Below are 22,536 nucleotides of genomic sequence, written 5' to 3' on the forward strand. Positions count from 1 at the left end.
TTCCTACCAGGTAAATTTTACCTGCTGAAGTAGTAAAACTTGTTTCACTTTCACAATTTCATATGAAAACCTTTTGCACCACGCTTCATACTTTTCTACCTTACTACATACTGGCACAGCAGAAGGAACACTGAACTAAAGGACCTAAATTCTAGTCTACTTCCCTGTCTTAAGAGTTAGGTGGCTGAACTTTTCTGGGCTAGTTTACTCTCAATTGCAAATTCAGAGAACTGGTTTACTATGTAGTCTTGTCTTAACCCAGCAGTGTATCTTGCTCTAAAATTTTACCGGCCTGGAATTTGTTCAAAATACACAAAAGTGGAGGTAGGGAATGAATACAGATTGCTAAAATGTTGATGCTAGGTGATGGGTATTTGGTTTCATTATTTTACTACTGGGTGTGTTTGAAATTTTCCATTAAAACTTTTTATTTCTAAGAATCGACTAGAATACAAATTTACAAGCACCCATTTCTGTTTTTACCTCACCTATAAAATCAGAATAGCTAAGGTCCAAGAAAGTGAGATAATGCACTCACTAGGTTGGAGGGTTTTTATGATTTCCGTACTGATTTTTTGTTTTTATATTTTACAAGGAAGCACTGGCACTGTTAGATCTTGAAACGTATGAAACTATTGTTCCTTCCCCAAAATGTCATGCTTTTGCCTTTATGTTTTTGTTTTCAGTCTCCAATATATAACAGTTGCTATTCTCTCTGCTATTAGTAAGGTTAGCAATTCCATTTCTCTATCCTTACTGCTTGGCTACAGTATCAAATGACTCCTTCAAAATTTACCATAGCAGGGCATGGTGGCTCATGGAATCCCCGCACTTTGGGAGGCTGAGGTGGGCAGTTCACTTGAGCCCAAGTTCGAGACCAGCCTGCTATAAAAAATACAAAAATTAGCTAGGCGTGGTGGTGCACACCTGCCGTCCCAGCTACTCAGGAGGCTTAAGTGGGAGAATCGACTGAGCCCAGGAGGCTAAGGCTGCAAGTGGCCATCATCATACCGCTGCACTCCAGTCTGGGCAACAGAGCAAGACTTGTCTCAAAAAAATAAAAATAAAAAATAAGCAGACACTCCTATAAACACTTCGTGGTACCTATTTTGGCTACTCAGATTATGGATAGCCAAGATTCATTTTTATTCAATAAATATTAACCACTTACTATACAGGAGACCAGTGATTCTCAAACTGACAATCTTGAACATTTCATGGGTTGTGAAATTAATTTAGGTCACAACCGGCATTTTACTGCAATGAAATAGATAACATTAGGGTGCATGACATAGTATGGACCAATATTGTTCATGAATTTTTTTTTACTTTTATGTATGTACTAAATCACAATGTCAGTCACATTTCTGTAGTCGCCATTTTAAAAAGCTTGAAAGCCACTGTGCTAGACAATATGCTAAACTGAGCTGCAAATAAGCAATTAATCTGTAGCTATCAATGAGGCATTACCAATGTAAATATTTCTCCAAGGTAACATGATCTAATCAGTTACACAGGTAAATCACATGGAAATGACTAACTTAGGATACAATTATATTTTTCATATTCATAAAGAAAACATTTCATTCTTTAATTCATTCACCAAATGTTTGCTGAACAGATGCTCTATGCCAGGAACATGTGGAATGCATGGTAAAACAGGCAGCATTTTTGTCCTCATGATGCTTACAGGCTACTTTTAAATCTGTGGGAGGCAGATTTAAAAAACAAGTAAATAACTAAAGAAAATTACAAATTGAGATAAACGTTCTGAAGAAAATAACGGTGCTACAGAATGAAAAGAAGGCACATGAGCAAGGGACAGACATTCCTCAAACAATAAATTCTCAAGGAAAGCCTCCCTGAAGAGTGTGAGACCCACTGGATCAGGGGTCAGCTCCGGAAAGAGCCAGGGCAGGAGCAGTGCGGGCAGAAGGTACAGCTCAAGTAAGGCACTTCCAGGGGAAGGGAAACGATCACACAACACCTTGGTGTGGCAGGCAGGGACCAAGTCATACAGAACTCACAAACCTTGTCAAGGAGTTTGGTTTGAGTCGAAGAGCAAAGGAAACTCTGGCATCTGTGACAAAACGGAAGGAAAAACTCCAAAGCATCACGAATACAGCCTACCTATTCTTCTGAAATAGCAATTCTCCAAACTTCTGACATCACAATTACTGAAGACCCAAAAAGCCTCTGTTTATGTGGATTACATTCAGTGACATTTACTATATTAGAATTTAAAATGAGAAACGCAAAAGAATACACAAGTATATATTCCATTAGCCGTCAGTGTAATGTCTTCACGTTATTCAGTCTCTAGAAAACTCCACTGTACACTAAAAAAAGGGAAAAAAATAAAAGTAACACCTTAGTCTTTCCAATTAACAGAGTGTTGACCCAAGAGTTCCCAAATTACTCTGGGAATGCTATAAAACACATAATTTTGATCCCCCAGAAAGATAGGTAAACTATATATTTTAAAATTTTAATTACAAAGTCTCAGATGTAACACCCAAAACATCATGTATTTACACTAAAAGTGGCATATAACAAATCAAATTGTAAGAAGCGACATTCCTACATTTAGTATCTGTAGTTTCGTTTTTCCATTTTGTCAGGCAAACGTTCTGACATTTGGGTCAAAATTCCTAAACAGTATGATTATAATGTAACCATCTGCTAGCATTTACTAAAAAATACTTCTCGAGTATACACTAGGCTTTTTTTTTTTTTTAACGTTTCAATAGCTAATCCCAAATGCTTTCGTTATCCATATTTTACCATCTTTTCAAAGTTTTCAAAATTATCATTTAAAAAGTCACTTTCAAGTATCTCACCACGTTTTTAAAAACCCTAGTGATTTGTAATTTTGCCTGAAAGTAGTTTTACCTACAATTTTTCTTTTTTTTTTTTTTTTTTTTTTTTTGTAGTCCAGGCTGGAGTGCAATGGCGCGATCTCGGCTCACTGCAACCTCCGCGTCCCGGGTTCAAGAAATTCTCCTGCCTCAGCCTCCTGAGTAGCTGGGTCTACAGGTGCACACCACCATGCCCGGCTTTTTGTTACATTTTTTAGTAGAGATGAGGTTTCGCCATGTTAGCCAGGCTGGTCTCTAACTCCTGACCTCAGGTGATCCGCCCACCTCGGCCACCCAAAGTGCTGGGATTACAGGCGTGAGCCACCGCGCCCGGCCAGTTACCTACAATACGTTTAGAGACAGATGTTTCATCAATAGCGTTTATGCTTGCAAACAAGAGAAACTATCCAAAGGAACTGACTCAGTATCTTAAACCTTTTGTGTCACGTTTTCAGTTTTGCAAGATGCTAGTAATGAAGCACTAACAGGTTTTTATTAGGCAACGAACACGTTACTTTTAAAAAAAAGGAATTTCTTGAGACTATTTCTCGAGAATTCTCACTTTCCAAGATGGCCTACTGCCACACATTCCCCCACACAGGTGAACCGCTCCGTTACGTCTTCGCAACGGGCTTGAAATCAGTCTGAATCTGTCAGGATGGCCCCGCAACCCCAACCGCCCACCCGACGGCGACCCGCCCCGCTCCCCTAAGGGACACCGTCGCGCGGGGGAGCGCGCTCCTCGCCCTGAGGACACCGACTGCCCGCCGGCGCCGGCGGGGGGCCCGACACCCGAGGCGGCCTCGGGAAGCGGAGGACACTCGCGTCCGCGGGGACGACCCGCACGGCGCGGAGGAGGGGCGAGGAGGGGGATGACAATGGCGAGGGGAGGCGGGGGAGACGGCAGGGGCCGGGCACAAAGGGAGTCGGCGCCCCGGGAGCCCCGTCCTTTCCCACGCCCGCAGGCTCCCCGGCCCGCGCCCCCGCCCGCCGCGGCGCGGCCCCGGGCCCCCGAGCCCGGCAGCCCCACGTACCTCCGGCGCCGGCTCCTCCGCCCGCTCCCAGGGCGGCCGCCATGGCACTCGCGGGGCCCGGCCTTCAGCCTCGCCCACCAAGCCAGCTGGTGGGCCGACGCGCCCGGTCCGGACCCGGGTACGGGTGGCGGAGGACAGGGGAGGGAGGGCGCGGCAAGAGGCAGAGGCAAGACCCGGCGCTTCGCGGTCCACAGTGGCCCCTTCGCCTCCGCAGGAAGAAAACAACAAACTACCGCAACATGGCCGCGGGCCCGCGCCCGCCGCGGTGCACCCTGGGATGATGGAGGCCGGGAGGCGGGCGGGCGCCGGGGACTGCACCCGCCGAGGCCGCGGCAGCCCCGAGGCCGCCGCCGAGTTGTGGACAGCGCGCGTGCGGCGCAAACACACGGCGGCCACCTCCGCCCGGCTCCCGAAACCCGACTGTTTGAAGCAGGGAGGGGACGACTGCCGGCCGTAGGTCGATCCCGGGTTCCGTCGTAAGGCGCTTTGCAGCAGTCGGCGACGCGAAGCTTTACGGCAGCCGGTCTGCGTTCCGAGTCGTGGACGGGAGGCGCCGCGCACGGTCCGGTGGCCTTCGCGTGGCTTTCTGTGCCCGGACGGTAGGTTGGAGACTGGGGTCTGGGTGAGCTGCAGTCGTGGACGCCGGCGGCTTGGGTTGAGGGCTGGGTGGGGTGTGCACAACTCCGGCGGGGGCTTCCGCGGGCTGGGGCGAGCGCCGCCCTGGAGCCCCAGGACCCGAGACCCTCCGGACCCCCGGCCCCTTCTCCGCGCCGGGCTCTGGTGGGCTCTCGGCCCGCACTTCCGTGGCGCCTTGCGGCCCCGAAAACAGGACGTGAGTAGGACGGACAGTGAGAAAGGTTAAGAAACGAAGCCCTCCCGCGTGTCATAGAGGAAAGGGTGCTGGGGGGTCAGACTGCTGTGGACGAAAGGGCTCGGGGGTTTTGGGGTGCGGGGTCCGGGAAGGCGCGTCTGAGTGGTCGCCGTCGGGGAAGGGGCTAAGTACACACGCCTGCAAACCCTGATCCATATCGCTGAATGTGGGGCTTACGTGAGGGGTGCTGACCCGGCAGTGAGACTGGACAGGTAGGCAGGGGCCAGGATTCCGGACTCCGGGACGTTTTCGGACTCTGTGGAGCCTCTTGAAAGATGTTAAAAACAGAATTTACATGATAAGATTTGCATGTTAGAAAGGTGGCTTATACAGCAAGGTAGAGGACCCTGCAGTGTGGAGAGGCACGAAACTGGAGGTCCAGGGCCGTGAGTTCACAACCGAGACGTCCATACAGGACATGCGTTGGTGGATGGACCAAGGGATGATAAAATGGGATGTGTAATAAAATGCTAATGGGAGAATCATCGTAGCTAAAAGAATATTTACTGTAAAATTCAATGTTTATGTTCGAAATTGTCACACTTTATTAAAAATAAATATTCCCGGATTAACAGCTAACTTAAATACACCTAAAATAAAAATCAGAAAACAGTTTTTAAAAATAATTATTCAGCCGTGAGAAATCATTCCCCCAAAAAAGCTTTGCAAGCAACCCGTTAAAAAAATAGTCTCCATCAGAAAGCTAGTCAATACATCCATACTTAAATGGCTTGAACTTTTTATCAGCTTTCATTATTTTTTGAACTGTGGAGGATGGTATGCCTAACTCAGAAAATATTTTTCAGAATAATTCAATGGTGATCTTAAGAAGAATGCCACAAAAAAAAAAAAAATTAACACATGAAACAATCTCTTAGGCCACTTGAAACTCAATTTCTCTAGAACGAGAGTCTCAAAACTTTTTTGATCAAACACCCTCTGGAAAAATTTTGAGCATGGACACTCAGTATTTGAAGTTCTTGATAAATTACTGTGAGTAAAGGTTTAACCAACTCCTTTTCCTTATCTCTGAACGAATTTCACTTTGGGTTAACTTTAATTTGCCATAGCAACCTTATGAAGATAGAATGTCACTTGTGGTAGAAAACAGCATTGTAGGCCGAGTTCAGTGGCTCATGCCTGTAATCCCAGCACTTTGTGAGGCCAAGATGGGCGGGTCACCTGAGGTCAGGAGTTCAAGACCCATCTGGCCCACATGGCAAAACCCCATCTCTACTAAAAATGCAAAAATTAGCTGGTGGCACATACCTGTAATCCCAGCTATTCGGGAGGCTGACGGACAAGGATCACTGGAACCCAGGAGGCAGAGGTTGCTGTGAGCTAAGATACTACGCACCAGCCTGATGACGAGGGAAACTCTGTCTCAAAATAAATAAATAAATAAAACATTGCTTGTGGTAAAAATGATCTCTGACTTGTACACTGCCTCTGGCTTGAAAATGTTTTCAACACCGGGCGGAAAGCCATACCATTATGTTACTGTCTTAACTGAGTGTGGGAATCTAAAAGATAAACTCAGGGAACAAATACGAGAGATAACTGGTTCTTGCCGGTCAAGGACTTCCGAGCCAAGCCCACACCCATGTTGGTTTGCATCTGAATTGCATTTGGGAAGCGAAAGAGTATAGCTCATATGCCTGTATGGAACCCATGGTGTGTTTCTTCTCAATCTTCCTAAGTGGAGCTGCTGCCAGGTGTGCCATTGCATGAGTGTCAGCGGTTAAACCTAAGAAAACTACCTAGTGAGCACTGCAGTTTCATACATATCCTACTGAATATCTTAAAAGCAAGATTGGCTCTTTGGTAAATAAAGTGAATATAGAAATCTTTCTCTTCTCTCAGTATGATAAACTGCAAATTCTGTTCCCCTCCTCCTGCAAAACAGGTTCTGTAGAAAATATTTTTTGTTGTATTGCTAGGTTTTGGGAATAATGTCTCCAAAAGATCAAGAAGGAAGCAAAAAGCTGGGCTCAGTGACTTACACCTGTAATCCCAATGCATTGGGAGGCCAAGGCAGGTGTTTTCCCAGTTGAGCCAAGGATTTCAAGACCAGCCTGGGTAACATGGTGAAACACCATCTCTAATAAAAATGAAAATAAAAAAATTAGCCAAGCATAGCGGTGCATGCCTTTAGTTGTAACTACTATGGAGGCTGAAGCAGGAGGATCATCTGAGCCCAGGAGTTCAAGGTTATTATGAGCTATGATTGTACCACTGCACTCCAGCCTGGGTGACAGAACCCCATCTCTTAAAAAGAAAAAAAGCAAAAAAAAAAACAGAGCCAAAGCCTGAGCAGTAAGAGGTAAGCATACAGGAAGGACAGAGTTTCTCTGGGGAAGTCATCCCCATTCACACTGCTAATAGGAAACAAGTTGTTGGACAGCTTTTGAGGAGGAAATCTAAACCTGAGGCTCCCAAGTTAAGCCAGAGATCCTGGAAGGGCCTTCTCAAATTATCCACCTACATTCCTCACGGTTTAAGATCAACCAACTGTAGACTTAACAATCAAAGATCACAAAATGCACAAGGGGGAAAAAAAAAAAAACACTGTGCAAAATACAAACTAGATTGATGACCACCTAGGGACTTTTGTTATTAAAATTACCATAAAGGACAATATTTGAAAGGTTTAAGGAAATAAGATTCTGTCTAGAGTAGCCAGAGTACTTCCTTTTTCTTCTATCTGAACAATGTCCTAAAGCCATTAGGCAGCACTGGTGGTGCAGCAGGGCAGGGTGAGGTGGGGAGTGATGTGCTGGCCAGGCTGGAGGATCAGAGCCCAAGCATCTCTTCCAGCCCACTCCCTGTGAGAGGGCTGCCCAGCAAGGCATGTGAGAGCACCACAGGGTGCAGAGTACTTCCTGTGGACTGGCAAAGTTAGGCGGGCATCCACCCATGGGGGCAGTCCAACATGGGGAGTCACACGTGAGCAGGTTACTAGGACATAATTCTAAGGTATGGGCCCAACATGGGATTCAGAGCCCTACTGGGATGAGGTGGGAGTTGCCAAAGATGAGTAGAACAGCAGAACACAAACATTGTGAGAGTTTCCACACAGCAGAGCACAGGGAATCAGAACTCTGGTAGATAAAGGGACTGCATGGAAAAAGGTGACAACAGAGATGGCGTATTGGTTATGAACAGGGAAGTTGATTAGATATATAAATATACTAAGAGTGATGGAGCTAAGTTTTTCACTGTCCAAGTAGGGAGTTACTTACATGAATATGTTGTGTTATTAGAATAAAGAATCAGTGATTGAGAGTGATTGCACTGATGGTTTTTGATAATTGTATTTCACTGTAGGCGTAAGTGTAGATGCAATGTGTGTGTGCCTGTTTGTGTATAACTCTGTATGTGTTTGTGTGTATGTTTCCTAGCTGTCCACCAAGAGTCTCCTGGAAACAGCCCATCTTGAGCACACCCATCCCCTAGAACTTGGTTTCCAAATACCCCTTTTTAAAAGGAACCAGTAGTACTTGGGGGGAAAAAAGCTGATTTCAGGGCTAGGGCATGGAAAGCACAAGGTCAGCCTGGAGCCTCTTGTTCCCTCCAAAAATCAAGGAAAATTACTTGAATAGTGATAGAGATATGTCAGAAGGACACAGAAGTGAGATTTAGTGGGCCAAAGCAGACATGAAATGAGCATCCAATTAAATAATGAGAGTAATACACTAAAAACAGGAAAGCATGTGTCCATACAAATATAGGTAAAGAATAAATTGAACTTCTTAGGGAAACAGTATATCAAAATATTTAAGGTGTTCCTTCCTAAAAAATACATATTAATTACATAGTAGAAAAGAATAATGTTCAGTGGAAAAGCCTATAAAACTCCACCCTAACCGATCAAAATAAACATTTTTGATAATGAGATAAATAAAACTTCCCACCTGATATAATACAAAAAGAAGAGTACATCACTTCTGTGATAATCCTGTCAAAGTTCCCTACCAAATCTAATTCTGAAGAAAAAAGGCCAAACTCAAATTGAGAGACATTCCAGAAAATAATTGGCTTGTAGTCTTACTTGTGATATTTCTCCCTCCAGAAGAGCTTAATTCCCCTTCCATTAAGTATAGGATACACTTAATAATTATAAAGGGGAAATTGCTAACTGTAGACTAGGAAAACTTAGAAAACTCTAACCAGTTGATCAGTGTGAAGACATTGATGTCATATTGCCTCTCTAATCCATGTGATATGAGGGCATATCTGCCCTTCCTGTATTCTCCCTCCCAAACCTATAATCTTAGTTAAATCACAAGAAAACATGAAACAAACCAAAATTGAGGAATATTGTACAAAATCCCTGACAATTTCTTCAAAATTGTCAAGGTTTTGAGAAACCCAAACAAAAAGATGAAGGAACTGTCACAGATTGGAAGAGACATAACAAATAAAATATCTTCAGTTGGGTCTTAGAATGGAAAACAGACATTAGGGGAAAAACAGTAATTCCCAATCAAGTCTGTAATATAACTAATAGTATTACATCAATTTATGATAATAATTTTCTAGTTTTTGCAATCCCATAATTACATAAGATCTTCTGAGAGATAGGTCAGAAGGCATACTAGAAACCAACTATCTTTGAACCTCTTCTGTAAGTCTAAAATTATTTCAAAATAAAAAGTTAAAAGCACATTAGACAATGCAGAAGAAAGAACTTGTGGGCACAATAGAAACTTCTCAAGAGAAGCACAGAGAGAAATGACTTAAAAAATGAACAGAGCGTGAATAACCTGTAGGACAATGTGAAGCAATCTCACATTTGCATTGTTGGAGCCCTGGGGAAGCATAGAAGGGGGAGACAAATCCCAACACAGATAACGGGCAAAGCTTTTCAAATGTGATAAAAATTATAAACTGTAATTGAAGAAACTCTGAAAACTCCTAATAGAATAACCACACGGGAAGCCACAGAGCACATCATAATCAAATTGCTAAAAGGGGTAAAGCAGAAATCTTAAAAGCAGTGAGAAAAAAGACATTATATACAGAAGAATAAACATAAGGCTGACTGCAAACTGTCAGAAAGAGTGCAAATTCCATGCCAAAATGTCTTTACTGGTTAATTCTATCAAACATTCAAGGAAATAATATATAAACTTCAGAAATGCAGAGAAGAAAATACTTCCCAAATCATTTAATAATATTAGAATTACCTTAATATCAAACCTAGAAAAAGGCATCACATAAAAAAAAAAAAAAAAAAAAAAAAACCAGACCAATGTCCCTCATTCTTTTCTTTTCTTTTCTTTTGAGGAAGGGGCTTGCTCTGTCACCCAGGCTGGAGTGCAGTGGTATGATCATAGCTTACTGCAGGCTTGACCTCCCATCCTCAAGTGATCCTTCCACTCAGCCTCTAGATTAGCTGGGACTAGAGGTACATGCCACCATTCCCAGCTAATACTTCACTTTTTGTAGAGATGGAATCTCCCTATATTGCCCAAGCTGACTTTGAACTCCTGGGCTCTAGAGATCCTCCTACCTGAGTCTCCCAAAGTGCTGTCATTACAGGCCTGAGCCACCTTGCCTGGTTGATGCAAATATTTTTAATAACATGCTAGTAAATTAAGGACTGCAACGTATAAAAACAATAATACATTGTGACTAAGTTAGTTTATCCCAGGAATGCAAGGTTGGTTTAATATTCAATGTCAGTTCATCATAATAACAAAAAAAAGAGAAAGCCCATATGACCATCTCAATGGATGCAGAAAAATTATTAAGAAAAATTTAAAGTATATTCACAATAAAAGAAACTCTTAGAAAACCAAGGATGAAGGGATACTTCCCCAACCTAATTCAAACATGGAATAAAGGCCATACAAGGGTGGAAACAATGCTTTCCACCTAAGGAAGTGAACATCACAAGAATATCTGGTCTCACCACTTCTGTTCACTATTGTATGATGCAAGAAAAAGAAACAAAACATAGCCTTTGAAAAGGAAAGGAAAGCTTTTGTATTCACGTGTGACATGATTGTGTGCATAGGAAATCCCAGGGAATCCTCAAAAAGGAGATCTCTAAAGATGAGTAAGTGAATTTAGCAAAGTTGAAGGATACGAGGTTATTTTCAAAAGTTAGTTGTATTGCTATGTACTAGCAACACAGAAACAATTTAAAAATGTAATTTAGAATAGCATCTAAAACATGAAATATTTAGGATAAATTTAATAAAATATATGCAAGGCCTATATACTACAAACCTCAGAGAATTGCTGACAAAAACTAGAGACCTAAAGAAATGGAGAGTCTATATTGTTTGGAAGACTCAATGATGTTAAGGTGTGAATTTCCTCCAATTAATCAACAGTGCATTCTAATCAAACTCTCTGCAAGCTTTTGTGAAGAAATTTGCAAGCTGATTCTGAAATGTATGGAAATGCAAAGACCGAGAATAACCAAAACAATTTTTAAAACTAAGGCCAATGTTGAAGCACATATAGTATGTTCTTCCAATAATTATTATAAAGGTCCAGTAATCCAGACTGTGGTATTGATAAGAACAGACACTTAAACCAGTGTGGAAAAAAAAAAAAAGCATAGATTCCAGGAGTAGACAAAACACATGGATGGCCAGTCAGTTTTCAACAAAGTTATATACCTGTATGTAATTCAATGGAGAAGGGAAAGTCTTTTCTATAAATGGTTTGGAAACACAAACTTTATCCCTTACTGCACCCCACACATAAAAATCAATATGAGATGTATTGTAGACCTGTGTTTAAAAACAAATACTGTAAAATTCTAGAAGAAATTTTAGGGCAAAAAATGAATACTTTAAAATTCCAGAAGAAAACCCAGGGGAAAAAATCTTTAAAACATTTGGATTGGCAAAGATTTTTAAAAACAGCATATAAGATATGCAAACTATAAAAGAAAAACAGAAACGTTGGATTTTCCAAAAATTAAAAACTCCTAGCCGCCATTAAGAAAAGAAGGAAGCAGGCCACACGATGGAGAATATATTTGCAGCAAATATGTCTGATTAATGACTTGTATCCAGAACACATTGATAAGAACTCACATTATAAGACAATCAAATGGGCTAAAGATTGGAGCAGACACCTTACAAAAGAAGATACGTCTATGGCCAATAAGCACATGAAAAATGTCCAACATCATTAATCATTAGGGTAATACAAATTCAAATCACGTTTAGATTCCAGTAAACATCTATGAGAGTGACTGCAATTAAAGACTTAAAATACCAAGTTTTTCCAAGAGTGTAGAGCAACTGTAACTCACAAACATTATTAGTGGAAATGTAAAATTATACAGCCACTTGGAAAACAGTTTGATTTTTTAATGAAGTTAAGATATACTTACATGTCACCCAGCAATTTCACTTCTGTGCATTTATCCAAGAGAAGTGAAAATATGGCCACACCAAAGACTCTTTAAAACCAAATGTTCATAATACTTTCATTTATAATGGCCTCAGAGTAGAAACAGCCTAAATATTTGCCAATATGTGAATCAATAAACTGTAATGTATTTATACACTGAAATATTATTTGGTAATATAGAAGAAGATGCTGCTAACATACAACATGTGTGAACCTCAAAAATATCAGGCTTAGGCAAAAAAGCAGCCAGGCTCAAAAGGGTACATAGAACAACTTACATATAATTCTAAAAAGGCAAAATTAATTTCTACTGACAGATTACTGGTTCCCTGGGAAAGGGTGCAGTTTTTGTTGTGATACAGATATTCTGTATCTTGATTATGGTAGCCACACAGCATATATGAAGTTTCCAAGGGTTATTAAATCATATTATTGAAATGTGAGCCATTCATTACACATGAATTATTCCTCAGTGAATTTAAGTACTGTATTTTAAAATTTTTAATAGGGAAAACAATCTGTTCACCTACCACACAATGACAATTAGACTCATAAAATACATTTTAGTAGCAAAAATAGAAGCTAGAGACAGAGGAATAATATCTTTAAAGTACTGAGAGAAATTGCTCACCAAAAATTAGGCATCCCCAAGCACGACCTTTCCATAGTGAGACACACTAAGGACACATTCAGATGAACAGGCAGCAGAATGGGAGTGGCCTGAGACACCCTGAGCTTGTAGCTGGTGTCTGAGCAAGGGCAGGCTTAGGGGGGACTGGACCCTTAACCTGTGAGGTCTGGACCCACTCTGGGTAGTTAGTGGCATAAGTTGTTGCAACTGGTCACCCAAGGGTGTTGTGATAAATGCAAATACAGATTTGGAAGGTCTGGGGTAGGGCCTAGGATTCTGCCTTTCAAACAACCTCTAAGCTGATTGTCATGTCCTGTTAATAGCACGAATATATGCTACTTTCAGGCCTGACTTCCTGTGCTGCCTTCACACTTGAATTTCCTCGGCTTCATTAGATGCAAAATTCTGGAGAAGGGCTCCAAAGTCCTGGGGATGGCAGAGCTTGCGGATGGAAGGAGGGTGGGTACCTGAATGACTGAGTGGAGTGGAAATCCCTGTGTGCCCTTTCCCTTCCCCCAGTCTGCACTGAACTCTTAACAGGTAAAAAATAAACCTTTTTAATGTTACATCACAGATATTTGGAAATGTTTACAGCATTTTTGCATATGCGGATTAAATTTGGAAGGAAATGTTTGTGTGTTTATTGAAGAGCTTATTTTTAAAAAATGAAAAGTACTAGTAATAAAACATTTAAAAATCAATTATATTAAAAACAAGATCTTGCATTTATCAAAAGACATAAGACAAAGCACAAATTCAAAGAAGATATTTACAACATATATATTCAATGAAGGATTAGTTTACAGAATACAAAGTCCAACAAATCAGTAATAAATAGCAAATAGAAAAATAGTACAAAATACAAATAGATATTTCACAGGAAACAAAAGTATTCCAACATTTTGAAAGATTTTCAACCTCAATAGTAACTACAGAAATGCAAATCAACCCATTAAATTGACAAAATCTGATAGTTAATTGCAACACAGACCAATGAGATCACTAATACACCATGGTTGAGAATGTGTGTGAATACAGCCACTGTAGAAAGAAATCTGACACCACCTTCTACGGTGGATTCATGACCCAGAGTCTAGTCCTGAATGCATGCCCTAGAGAAACTGTAGAACTTATGCTCCAGGGGATATTTATAATTATATTCATAGCAAATACAAGAACAAGAAATTATAAATAACCTAAATGTCCATTCACAGGAGATTGGATACAGTTGAATGCATAAATTCTGGTATATTCATTCAATAGAATAGTACCCAGCCGTGAAAACGGGTGAACCGGAGATACGACAAACTGGATGAATGTCAGAAACAGAATTCTTTATTAAGTGAGAAAGTCCCAGAAGACCAGGAGTGAACCCTAATGTGAACATGGACTTCTGGCCAGAGTGCTGTGTCAAGGGCTCAGCAGTTGTAACGAATGAGCTGTCCTGGTGGGGGACATTGACAGACGGGGAGACTATGCCTCTGTCGGGAAAGGTGGGGATATGGGATATCTCCACACCTTTCTCTAAATTTTTCTGTGAACCTAAAACTGCTCTACCAAAATTAAGTTTTTTTTAAAAAGTCTCAGAACCCTGTATATCCTATTTCATTTTTGTGCTCAAAGCCAAGTAAAACTAAGCAGCATACTGTGGAGGTATGCATTCCATGTTACCTTTTTGTGGTCATGGCATCTCCCATGCTGGGTGAGTATTACATGTTTGTTTGTTTTTTTCAAGTAATTTTCTTTTAAGACAGGGTTCACTCTGTCTAGAATGTCACCCAGGCTAGAATGCAGTGGCCTTGACCTCCAAAGTTCAAGCAATCCTCCCACCTCAGCCTCCTGAATAGCAGGGACCACAGGTGTGCACCACCATGCTTGGCTAATTTTTTGTGTTTGTTTTGTAGAGACAGGGTCTCCCTATGTTACCCAGCCTGGTCTTGAACTGCGGAGATCAAGTGATCCTCCTGCCTCAGCCTCCCAAAAGTATTGGGATTATAGGCGTGAGCCACTTTGCCTGGCCAAAACTAATACTTATAAAAGGAAGAGCATAGTAAACAAAAATTAAGGAAGGTGTCTGCAAAGGAGGCTGGGGGATGGGATAGAGAAAGGAGCCCAGTGGCAGACGCCACAAACTTGGTCACCTTCTAGTTCTCAGATAAGATGCAGCATTCGCAGTGGTCATCGTATCCGATCGGTGTTTTGTTTTGTGTTAGAGACAGGATCTCGCTCCATCACTCAGGCTGGAATTATAGGCGTGAGCCACACTGGTCTATCATGCTTCTTCATTTACCTGTGTGTTCATGTAACCTGTTGAAATATTACATTATATAGCATACAGTATATATTTCATGTCTGCACTTCACTTTGGACATTACCGCTCTGTCACTTATTCCATACAGCAGCATTTCCCAAAATGTGGACCATTTTAGAAATTTGCATCGAAGTCTCTTTTGGGATCTTGTCAGAATACAGATTTCTGGGGTCCATGCTGGTTTACTAAATCTTAATTTCCAGAGACTGGCTCAGAAATCACCTCCTAGGTGTGTTGTCTGTTGTTTAACATGTGGAAACCACTTCCCTGGGTGTTTTAGGTTGGGAACTGGGGCTGTTTGACCTGCCTTCTCTCACTGCTCACACCGTGCCCCTCTACGATGGACTCAAATGTTGCTGTTTAGGACCTATTTCCCTATTATTTCACATTTCCAAAGCTATATGTTTAGCTAATTTTATAATTTCCAGAGTCTAGCTGGACGAGGTATTGAGGAAACTTTTCTGCTCTGCTGAAACTTCAGGATGGATATTCATGTTAATGGCAAAGTGGAGTTGAGGAGCAAAGTGAGGAAAGGAGCAGGCAACATAGCAAGTCCCTTCCAGACAAAAACACAAAAGCTAGCCACTGTGGCAGTGTGCACCTGTGGTCCACAAAAGCTAGCCAGCCATGGCAGTGTGCACCTGTGGTCCCAGCTACTCGGGAGGCTGAGGCAAGAGGATCACTTGAGCCCAGGGAGGTCAAGGCTTCAGTGAGCTGAGATGGCACCACTCAAATGACCCTCCTGCCTCAGTCTCCCGAGTAGCTGGGATTACAGGCACACTCCATCATGCCCAGCTGATTTTTTTTTTTTTCAGACAGAGTTTCACTCTTGTCACCCTGGCTGGAGTGCAGTGGCACTCTCTCTGCCTCCCAAGTTCCAGAGAGTAGCCTTGGCCACCCAAGTAGCTGGGATTACAGGTATCTGCCACCTCACCCGCCTAATTTTTTGAATTTTTAGTAGAGACGAAGTTTCACCATGTTGGCCAGGCTGGTCTTGAACTACTGACCTCAGATGATCCGCCTGCCTTGGCCTCCCAAAGTGCTGGCATTACAGATGCGAGCCCCCCCCATCCATCCCACACCCAGCTAATTTTAAAAATTATTTTTGTTAGAGATGGAGCCTCACTATGTTGCCCACACTGATTTCAAACTCCTGGCCTCAAGCAATGCTTCCACCTCAGCCTCCCAAAGTGCTGGGATGACAGGCGTGAGTCCCCTGCCTGGCCTAAAATATCTTAAAGGCAGAAAGAAACACTCAACTGTAGCTCTGAGACTGTGGGTCTGTGTGGAGTGAGTTCAGGTCATGCAGGTGAACTCCCAGGGTGAGCAAAGGACACAGAACACATCAGAGCCCTGGGAGAGAGCACTGGTGCACAGACCTTGTCTGGCCAAGGCAGAAACGCCGAAGAAGCTGCAGCTTGCGCTTAAATGCACCCGTTCCCAAGGAGCTCATTCATCTTATTTTGTTGACAAATCCTCATTTATTCACATGATACGTCTATAGGATAGGAGGCAGTTGGCCTCACCTCACAAGTAAGAAGGCCAGGAGGATGCAGAGAGGCTAATTGCTAGTCTGAGTCACAAAAGAGTGAATGGTTCTGAGCCATTTGTCACAATCTAGTCCCGGGACCTGCGTGTGGTACTGTATCGGTGCCACAGGCCCTGTGCCTCTCCCAGGACCTCAGGACAGGAGTGCAGCTGTGCATCTTGCTGTGCCTTGGCCTGCAGTTTTCATATTCACATTCCTCTGCGTATGTAGACATCTGCAGTACCACCCTTCTGAGGGATCTGTTATTGTCACTTACCAAGAAAGAAAAGTCAGAGCCATCCTTTGTCCCACACAATTTTTACTCCTCAGTTATTAATTTCAGTCATAACGAATTCTCTTCCTATGGTGCTTGTTTCCTTAGCCTATTTTTTTTCATTTTAAGAACACGTTCTTTATAAAGTCATTAAGAGGATGTCATCCTAATGCGTAGTAAGAGTAAAATACATCATACAAATTGGGTGATTTTTAATGAAAAGATGTCAGTTAATTAATGCGATTATTAACAGAAACCAGAATCTGCACAGAGATGTCAAATATGCTTCTGAACAAGTCGCAGGACCTGAGTTTCATTGTTTGCTGGTGTTTCTGTTGCATCTAAGCTTAAGCATAAGGTGATAACTGATGACCTGATCATAAAGAAATGGTCATGCTGATTCTCACTTCTAGCACAGGATCGAGCTGCTCCTCAAAGAGGGTCCCACTTAAGTACAAATATGCCCCACGCTGGCTCATGAAACAAGAATTTTTTCCCTTTGCTAATGATGACACACACATTATTTGGTGTTATTCTGGTGAGCTACTGTTTTCAGTCTTGTTTCAGAAGCATATTTAAAGTCTTACTCTAGAGACAGGGCCTACCTACTCTTGGGGAGCTGCCTGCTCCCCGAAGCTTCTCACATTCTTCCTTTGTTGTTTTACAAATGGAAAGCAGGGAGAGGAAAAGTCCTGGGGTGGCACCACGGACAGCGAAGGAAACCCATCTCACACCCCCTCGTGCCACATGCTTCCCACGCGTGACGTCACTTCTGCAGAAGTGTTTTGCATGTTGCGGAGAGCTGTATACAATTACAGCATAATATTAATAACAACATTGAGATTGTGTAAAGGCAAATAAAATACTGCTTTTCAGCATGGGAATGTTAAATCTCTAAGTTAAATCTTCTGTCTGCTTTCGAATATAACTCATCTTTTACCATTTGTCCGTGTTACACCTTTGCTTCTAAAATTATTCAAACTTCCATCTTTTTCTTTTTAACATTGTTTTATGTTTTTCTGAGTCCAGATTGTGTGTATCATGTGAACACTGGTTATTCTTACATCCATGCTTCCCTGATGCCAACTCGCTACCGGTTCCTAGCATGTGTCCCTTCTGCCTTTAGGCTAGCTTCCAGGGGGTGAGTGTATTGCTTCTCGTTAACATTGGATGTTCACCCAGCAAACACACACTGAGATATTCCAGTCCTGGGGCTGGGCAGTGGGGGCACAAAAATGAACACAACACTGTTCCCCACTGCCAGGGAGTCTCAGTCTAGCATCAGCTAACAGCCCTGAGCAGCCGATGTGAGAGCAGCTCAGTCCTGGAGTGAATCTGCAGGATCAGGTTATTAAAACATGCTCTTATTGAAAGAAGTTAGATTCCCCTCCCAGCATAGGGCATGTACAGAAGCTGGTGCTGCCTTTCTGATAACCATGAGTTTAATTCCTCAAGTATTGACTGTTGGTTGAATAAAGAAATCTGGCCATTTTTATTAAAATTTAAAAAGTAAACTGTAACTTATCATTTTGGTTAATGACAAATCTCTTGAAGCCTCCATGAGTGTCCTGAGTCTTTCCTGGGTGCTTTTCATAATGTGAGCTGATCTCACAATGGTCACCTAACATGCCTGGACCTTAAAGTGGGGAGACTAATACTTCCTAAGGCACACAGTGACATCCCAGCTCCACCTAAGTGTACTATACAGTTTTTTTCGTTGAGACATGGTCTTGCCCTGTTGCCCAGTGACATGATCACAGCTCATTGCAGCCTTGAACATCTGGGCTCAAGCAATACTCCCACCTCGGCCTCCTGAGCAGCTGGGACTACAGGCACGTGCCACCGTACTCAGCTGATTTTTAAAATTTTTGTAGAAACAGGGTTGCGCTGTGTTACCAGGCTGGTCTCTAACTCCTGGGATCGAGCAATTCTTCCACCTCAGCCTCCCAAAGTGCTGGGATTACAAGCATGAGCCGCTGCACCCAGCCAGAATGACAGGATTTTAGAATCAGGCAGGCTCGTAGCCCAAGTACTCCGGATGCCGAAGTAGGAGGACTCCTTGAGCCCGGAAGTGTGAGGCCACGCTGAGACATGATCACCCTACTGTGCTCCAGCCTGGGCAACAGAGCACGATACTGCTTCTTAAAAGCAGACAAACAAAAAGCTGGCAGGCCACCTTATAAAGTGTAAGGAAATGGGCTCATTGGAGAATAAAGGACTTGACTGGAGTCCTACTACCTAGAAGGGTCTGAGCCAGGACTCATCTCCTGGGTGGTGAGCATTTATTGTTCTGTCCATCCCGTAAAGGAAAACCAGTCTTCTTCTTTGGGGGAGTTGCTCCCTCCCCTGCCCCCCCAGCACCACATGTGGCCAGTGGGAGCTGCTGGGTTGTTGACACCTGGCTCCTGTGGCTGGCCAGGCATGGCATGACTCGGGCAACTGAGCCCATCCTAACATCTCATCACCTGCCTGCTCTCCCCACCTCGTCTTCAGAGACTGGTCATGGGGTGAGCAGTTAGCCCAAGCTGGAGGCCCTGCTCAAGACACTGTCTGCTGCAGCTGGGGGTGTCTCCAGCCTTTGAGGTAGTGAGATCAGGAGAATGTGGCCTGAGAGGAGCCTGCGGCCACACACGTCCTTTCCCCAGGGGACTTGAGGCTCGGAAGAAGGGAATGAGAGCAAGGAAGGAGAGACAAGGGTCCAAACAACTCCTTGCAGCTTTAAAATCAGGTTAATTTATTGCACAACCCGGAAGATGGAATTTTCACTCGCAGAAAATGAAAGGAAGGTGCACTTCTGGCTTCTGAGCAGTAGATAAATATTTGCCAGCGGTACAAAGTCTGAACAGTCCCGTCTGAAAGGCATTTGCTAAGCGTATGTTTCTCACTTGCCAGCTACCACGTAGCATGCCCTACAGAGCGCAGGGAGTGGAGACAGTGGTGTGAGCTACCTTTGCCCAGAAGGAGATTTTAATTGGCTGAAGAGGTGATGGGGCAGTGAACATAAAAAGCAGCCAGTGACAGGAGTGTTGGAGGAGAGGGAAGCACTCCGAAGATAGCAACATAGACGGCCAAGGGCAGTGGCGTCCGGGGCCCAGCGTAATCCATATCAAAAAGCACACAGCAAAGCCATTGTTAATTTCTGAGCCCTCAGTATGGAGCTCTCTGCCACAGTAGTTCCAAGATCTGGCCATCGTCATCATCTTCTTTTAAAAGAAGCCAATTCTATATCAGTTATCTTGTTTGAACTTAAATCCACTTACAAAAATGTTTTGCTGCTGGAAAAAGTGTGTTAACATTTAAGACACGGTGATAATGACTGACATAATCAGCGCTAGTTTCTTGGGAAGGCCGGGAATAAATCTCACGATGACCTACGCTGGTACTGAGGACATATCAGTGTTTCGATAAACACTTGGCTAGTAGTATAGTTACATTAATTTAGTAGATAAGGAAGGATTTTTTTTTAAAGATACATAAAACAACATAAAGGCATAGACAGATAAATTTGAACTCAGTAAAATCTGAAACTGCTCTGTATCTAAAGAGATCACTTAAATATGAAAAGACAAATTGAAAACTAGGAAAAGATATTTGCAAGACATATGACTAACAATTAGTATCCAGAAAATATATATTCATATTTTTTAAATTGATATAATTGTATATGTTCTTGGGGGGTCTATGTGATACTTTGATACATGTATACAGTATGTAATGATCAAATCAGGTATCTCTTACTAATGAATTTTTAAAAACCCAGATAGTGCAATAGAAAGATTGGGAAAGGATATGAATATACAAATTACAGAAGAGAAAACTCAAATGGTGACTGGGCGTGGTGGCTCATGCTTGTAATCCCAGCACTTTGGGAGGCCGAGGCAGGTGGATCACCTGAGGTCAGGAGTTTGAGACCAGCCTGACCAATATTGTGAAACCCTGTCTCTCCAAAAAAAATTTTAAAAAACCTCAAATGGTTAATGGCAACATGGGAAGCTGCTAAGCCTCACCTGGTATAAGGGGTACACAAATTAAAGAAATACCACTTCACACCCATCAGGTTGGTAGAAACATAAAAGCTGGCCAATAGTGAGTGCCAGTGAGAGCATGGATGCTGGTAGAAGCATACCCTAGACCAAGGGTTTCCAACCCAGGGTTAGGACCTGGGCACACAGCAGGAGGTGAGCAGTGGGCAAGGGAGTGTTCCTACCTGAGCTCCGCCTCCTTGCACATCCGCAGGGGCATTAGATTCTCATGGGAGGGAGAACCCTACTATGAACTATGCATGCGAGGGATCTAGAGGGTGAGCTCCTTATGAGAATCTAATGCCTGAGGTGGAGCAGTTTCTGAGGTGGAGCAGTTTCATCTCAAAACCATCCCTCCAACCCCCGGTACGGAAAAATTGTCTTCCATGACAATGGTCTCTGGTGCCAAAAAGGTTGGGGACTGCTGCAACTAGAGCAATCATTTTGGAGGCTAACTTGGCAATACCTAATCAGTTGAACTGGAACATTCTCTTCTACCCAGCAATTTCACTCCAAGTTACATCCCCTAAAGACATTCTTGCATACCCATGAAAGGATGTGAACCAGATGCCCTTTTGGTGATGTTGATAGGAGAAAATATGAGCAAAGCACCCAAACAAATAAAAACATAAAACAGTATCTAAACGCTGATTTTCCTTAAAAGCCTGGTTAAACTGATTGTGATAAAATCACAAAGTGAAAATGATGAGCAAGAGCTATGCACACCAACATGGGAAGAGCTCAGAAACAAAGTGTCCAACAACAGATTACAAACATAGACAGTAAGCTTTCACAGAGAGCCAAAGCAGAAAGGTGCGTGCAAGCATGGCAGACATTCTGCATAGTGGTCACATCGTGGGGAGGGGCTGGATGGTGGTTCATAGTGAATTCAGTGTGTTCTAGACGAGGTTTGTTATATTAACCTCTAAGATTTACTGGATGTCTGTAGGACTGCATCATAATAAAAGAAAGCAGGCTTTCCTTCTGTATCCCTGTGGTAGTAGTATCCTCTGGAGTCTGTGAGTTCCTTTCTGCCACAGTACCTTGTTTTCCATGGACTAATTTTATTTGTAAACGTTTAGCATTATAAATATTAGAAAACATCAGCCTTATTAGTCTGGAATCTTTAACATTTGAAAAATCGTAAAACAAGTTCCTTTTTTTTTTTTTTTTTTTTTTGAGACAGGGTCTTGCTTCATTGCCCAGGCTGGAGTGAAGAGGTTTGATGTCAGCCCACTGCAACCTCCTCCTCCTAGGCTCAAGTGATCTTCCCACCTCAGCCTCCCAAGTAGCTGGGATTACAGGCACACATCACCACAACCAACTAATTTTTTTGTAGAGATGGTTTTCACCATGTTGCCTAGGCTAGCCTTAAACTCCTGGGCTCAAGCAGTCTCTCCACCTTGGCCTCCCAAAGAGCTGGGATTACAGGCATGAACCACCACACCCTGACAAGAGCGATACTTTATTCAAAGTTATTTTTGAGTTAAATATGGAGATGGGATGGAGGCCACCCATCACACTATTCATTTATCAGCTGGACATCGATTTTTAGAGCTAATTTGAGATGTTTCAATGAATTAAAACTGCCAAGAACTTTTTTTTTTTTTAGGTCGGGTTGAGCTTT

The 22,536-nt window shown here is 42.7% G+C and overlaps 2 protein-coding genes across 5 annotated transcripts in view; one reads left to right on the plus strand and one right to left on the minus strand.

The window, feature by feature from the left end:
• The window catches only part of RBM33 (RNA binding motif protein 33), a 141,560-nt gene extending 137,214 nt beyond the window's left edge, over nt 1–4,346 (minus strand). For all 4 annotated transcript variants that reach the window (XM_039472685.2, XM_074378858.1, XM_074378857.1 and 1 more), the window contains exon 1: nt 3,893–4,346. In XM_039472685.2, coding sequence (XP_039328619.1) covers nt 3,893–3,935 — 43 coding nt within the window. In that variant the 5' untranslated portion in view covers nt 3,936–4,346. The remainder of the gene's footprint in view (nt 1–3,892) is intronic.
• The window catches only part of CNPY1 (canopy FGF signaling regulator 1), a 118,759-nt gene continuing 100,544 nt past the window's right edge, over nt 4,322–22,536 (plus strand). Inside the window, exon 1 of the mRNA XM_074378860.1 lies at nt 4,322–4,491. The gene's annotated coding sequence lies outside the window, so the exon portion shown is untranslated. The remainder of the gene's footprint in view (nt 4,492–22,536) is intronic.

This window comes from Saimiri boliviensis, chromosome 10 (assembly GCF_048565385.1).
Source record: "Saimiri boliviensis isolate mSaiBol1 chromosome 10, mSaiBol1.pri, whole genome shotgun sequence".
Classification (NCBI taxonomy): Eukaryota; Metazoa; Chordata; class Mammalia; order Primates; family Cebidae; genus Saimiri; species Saimiri boliviensis.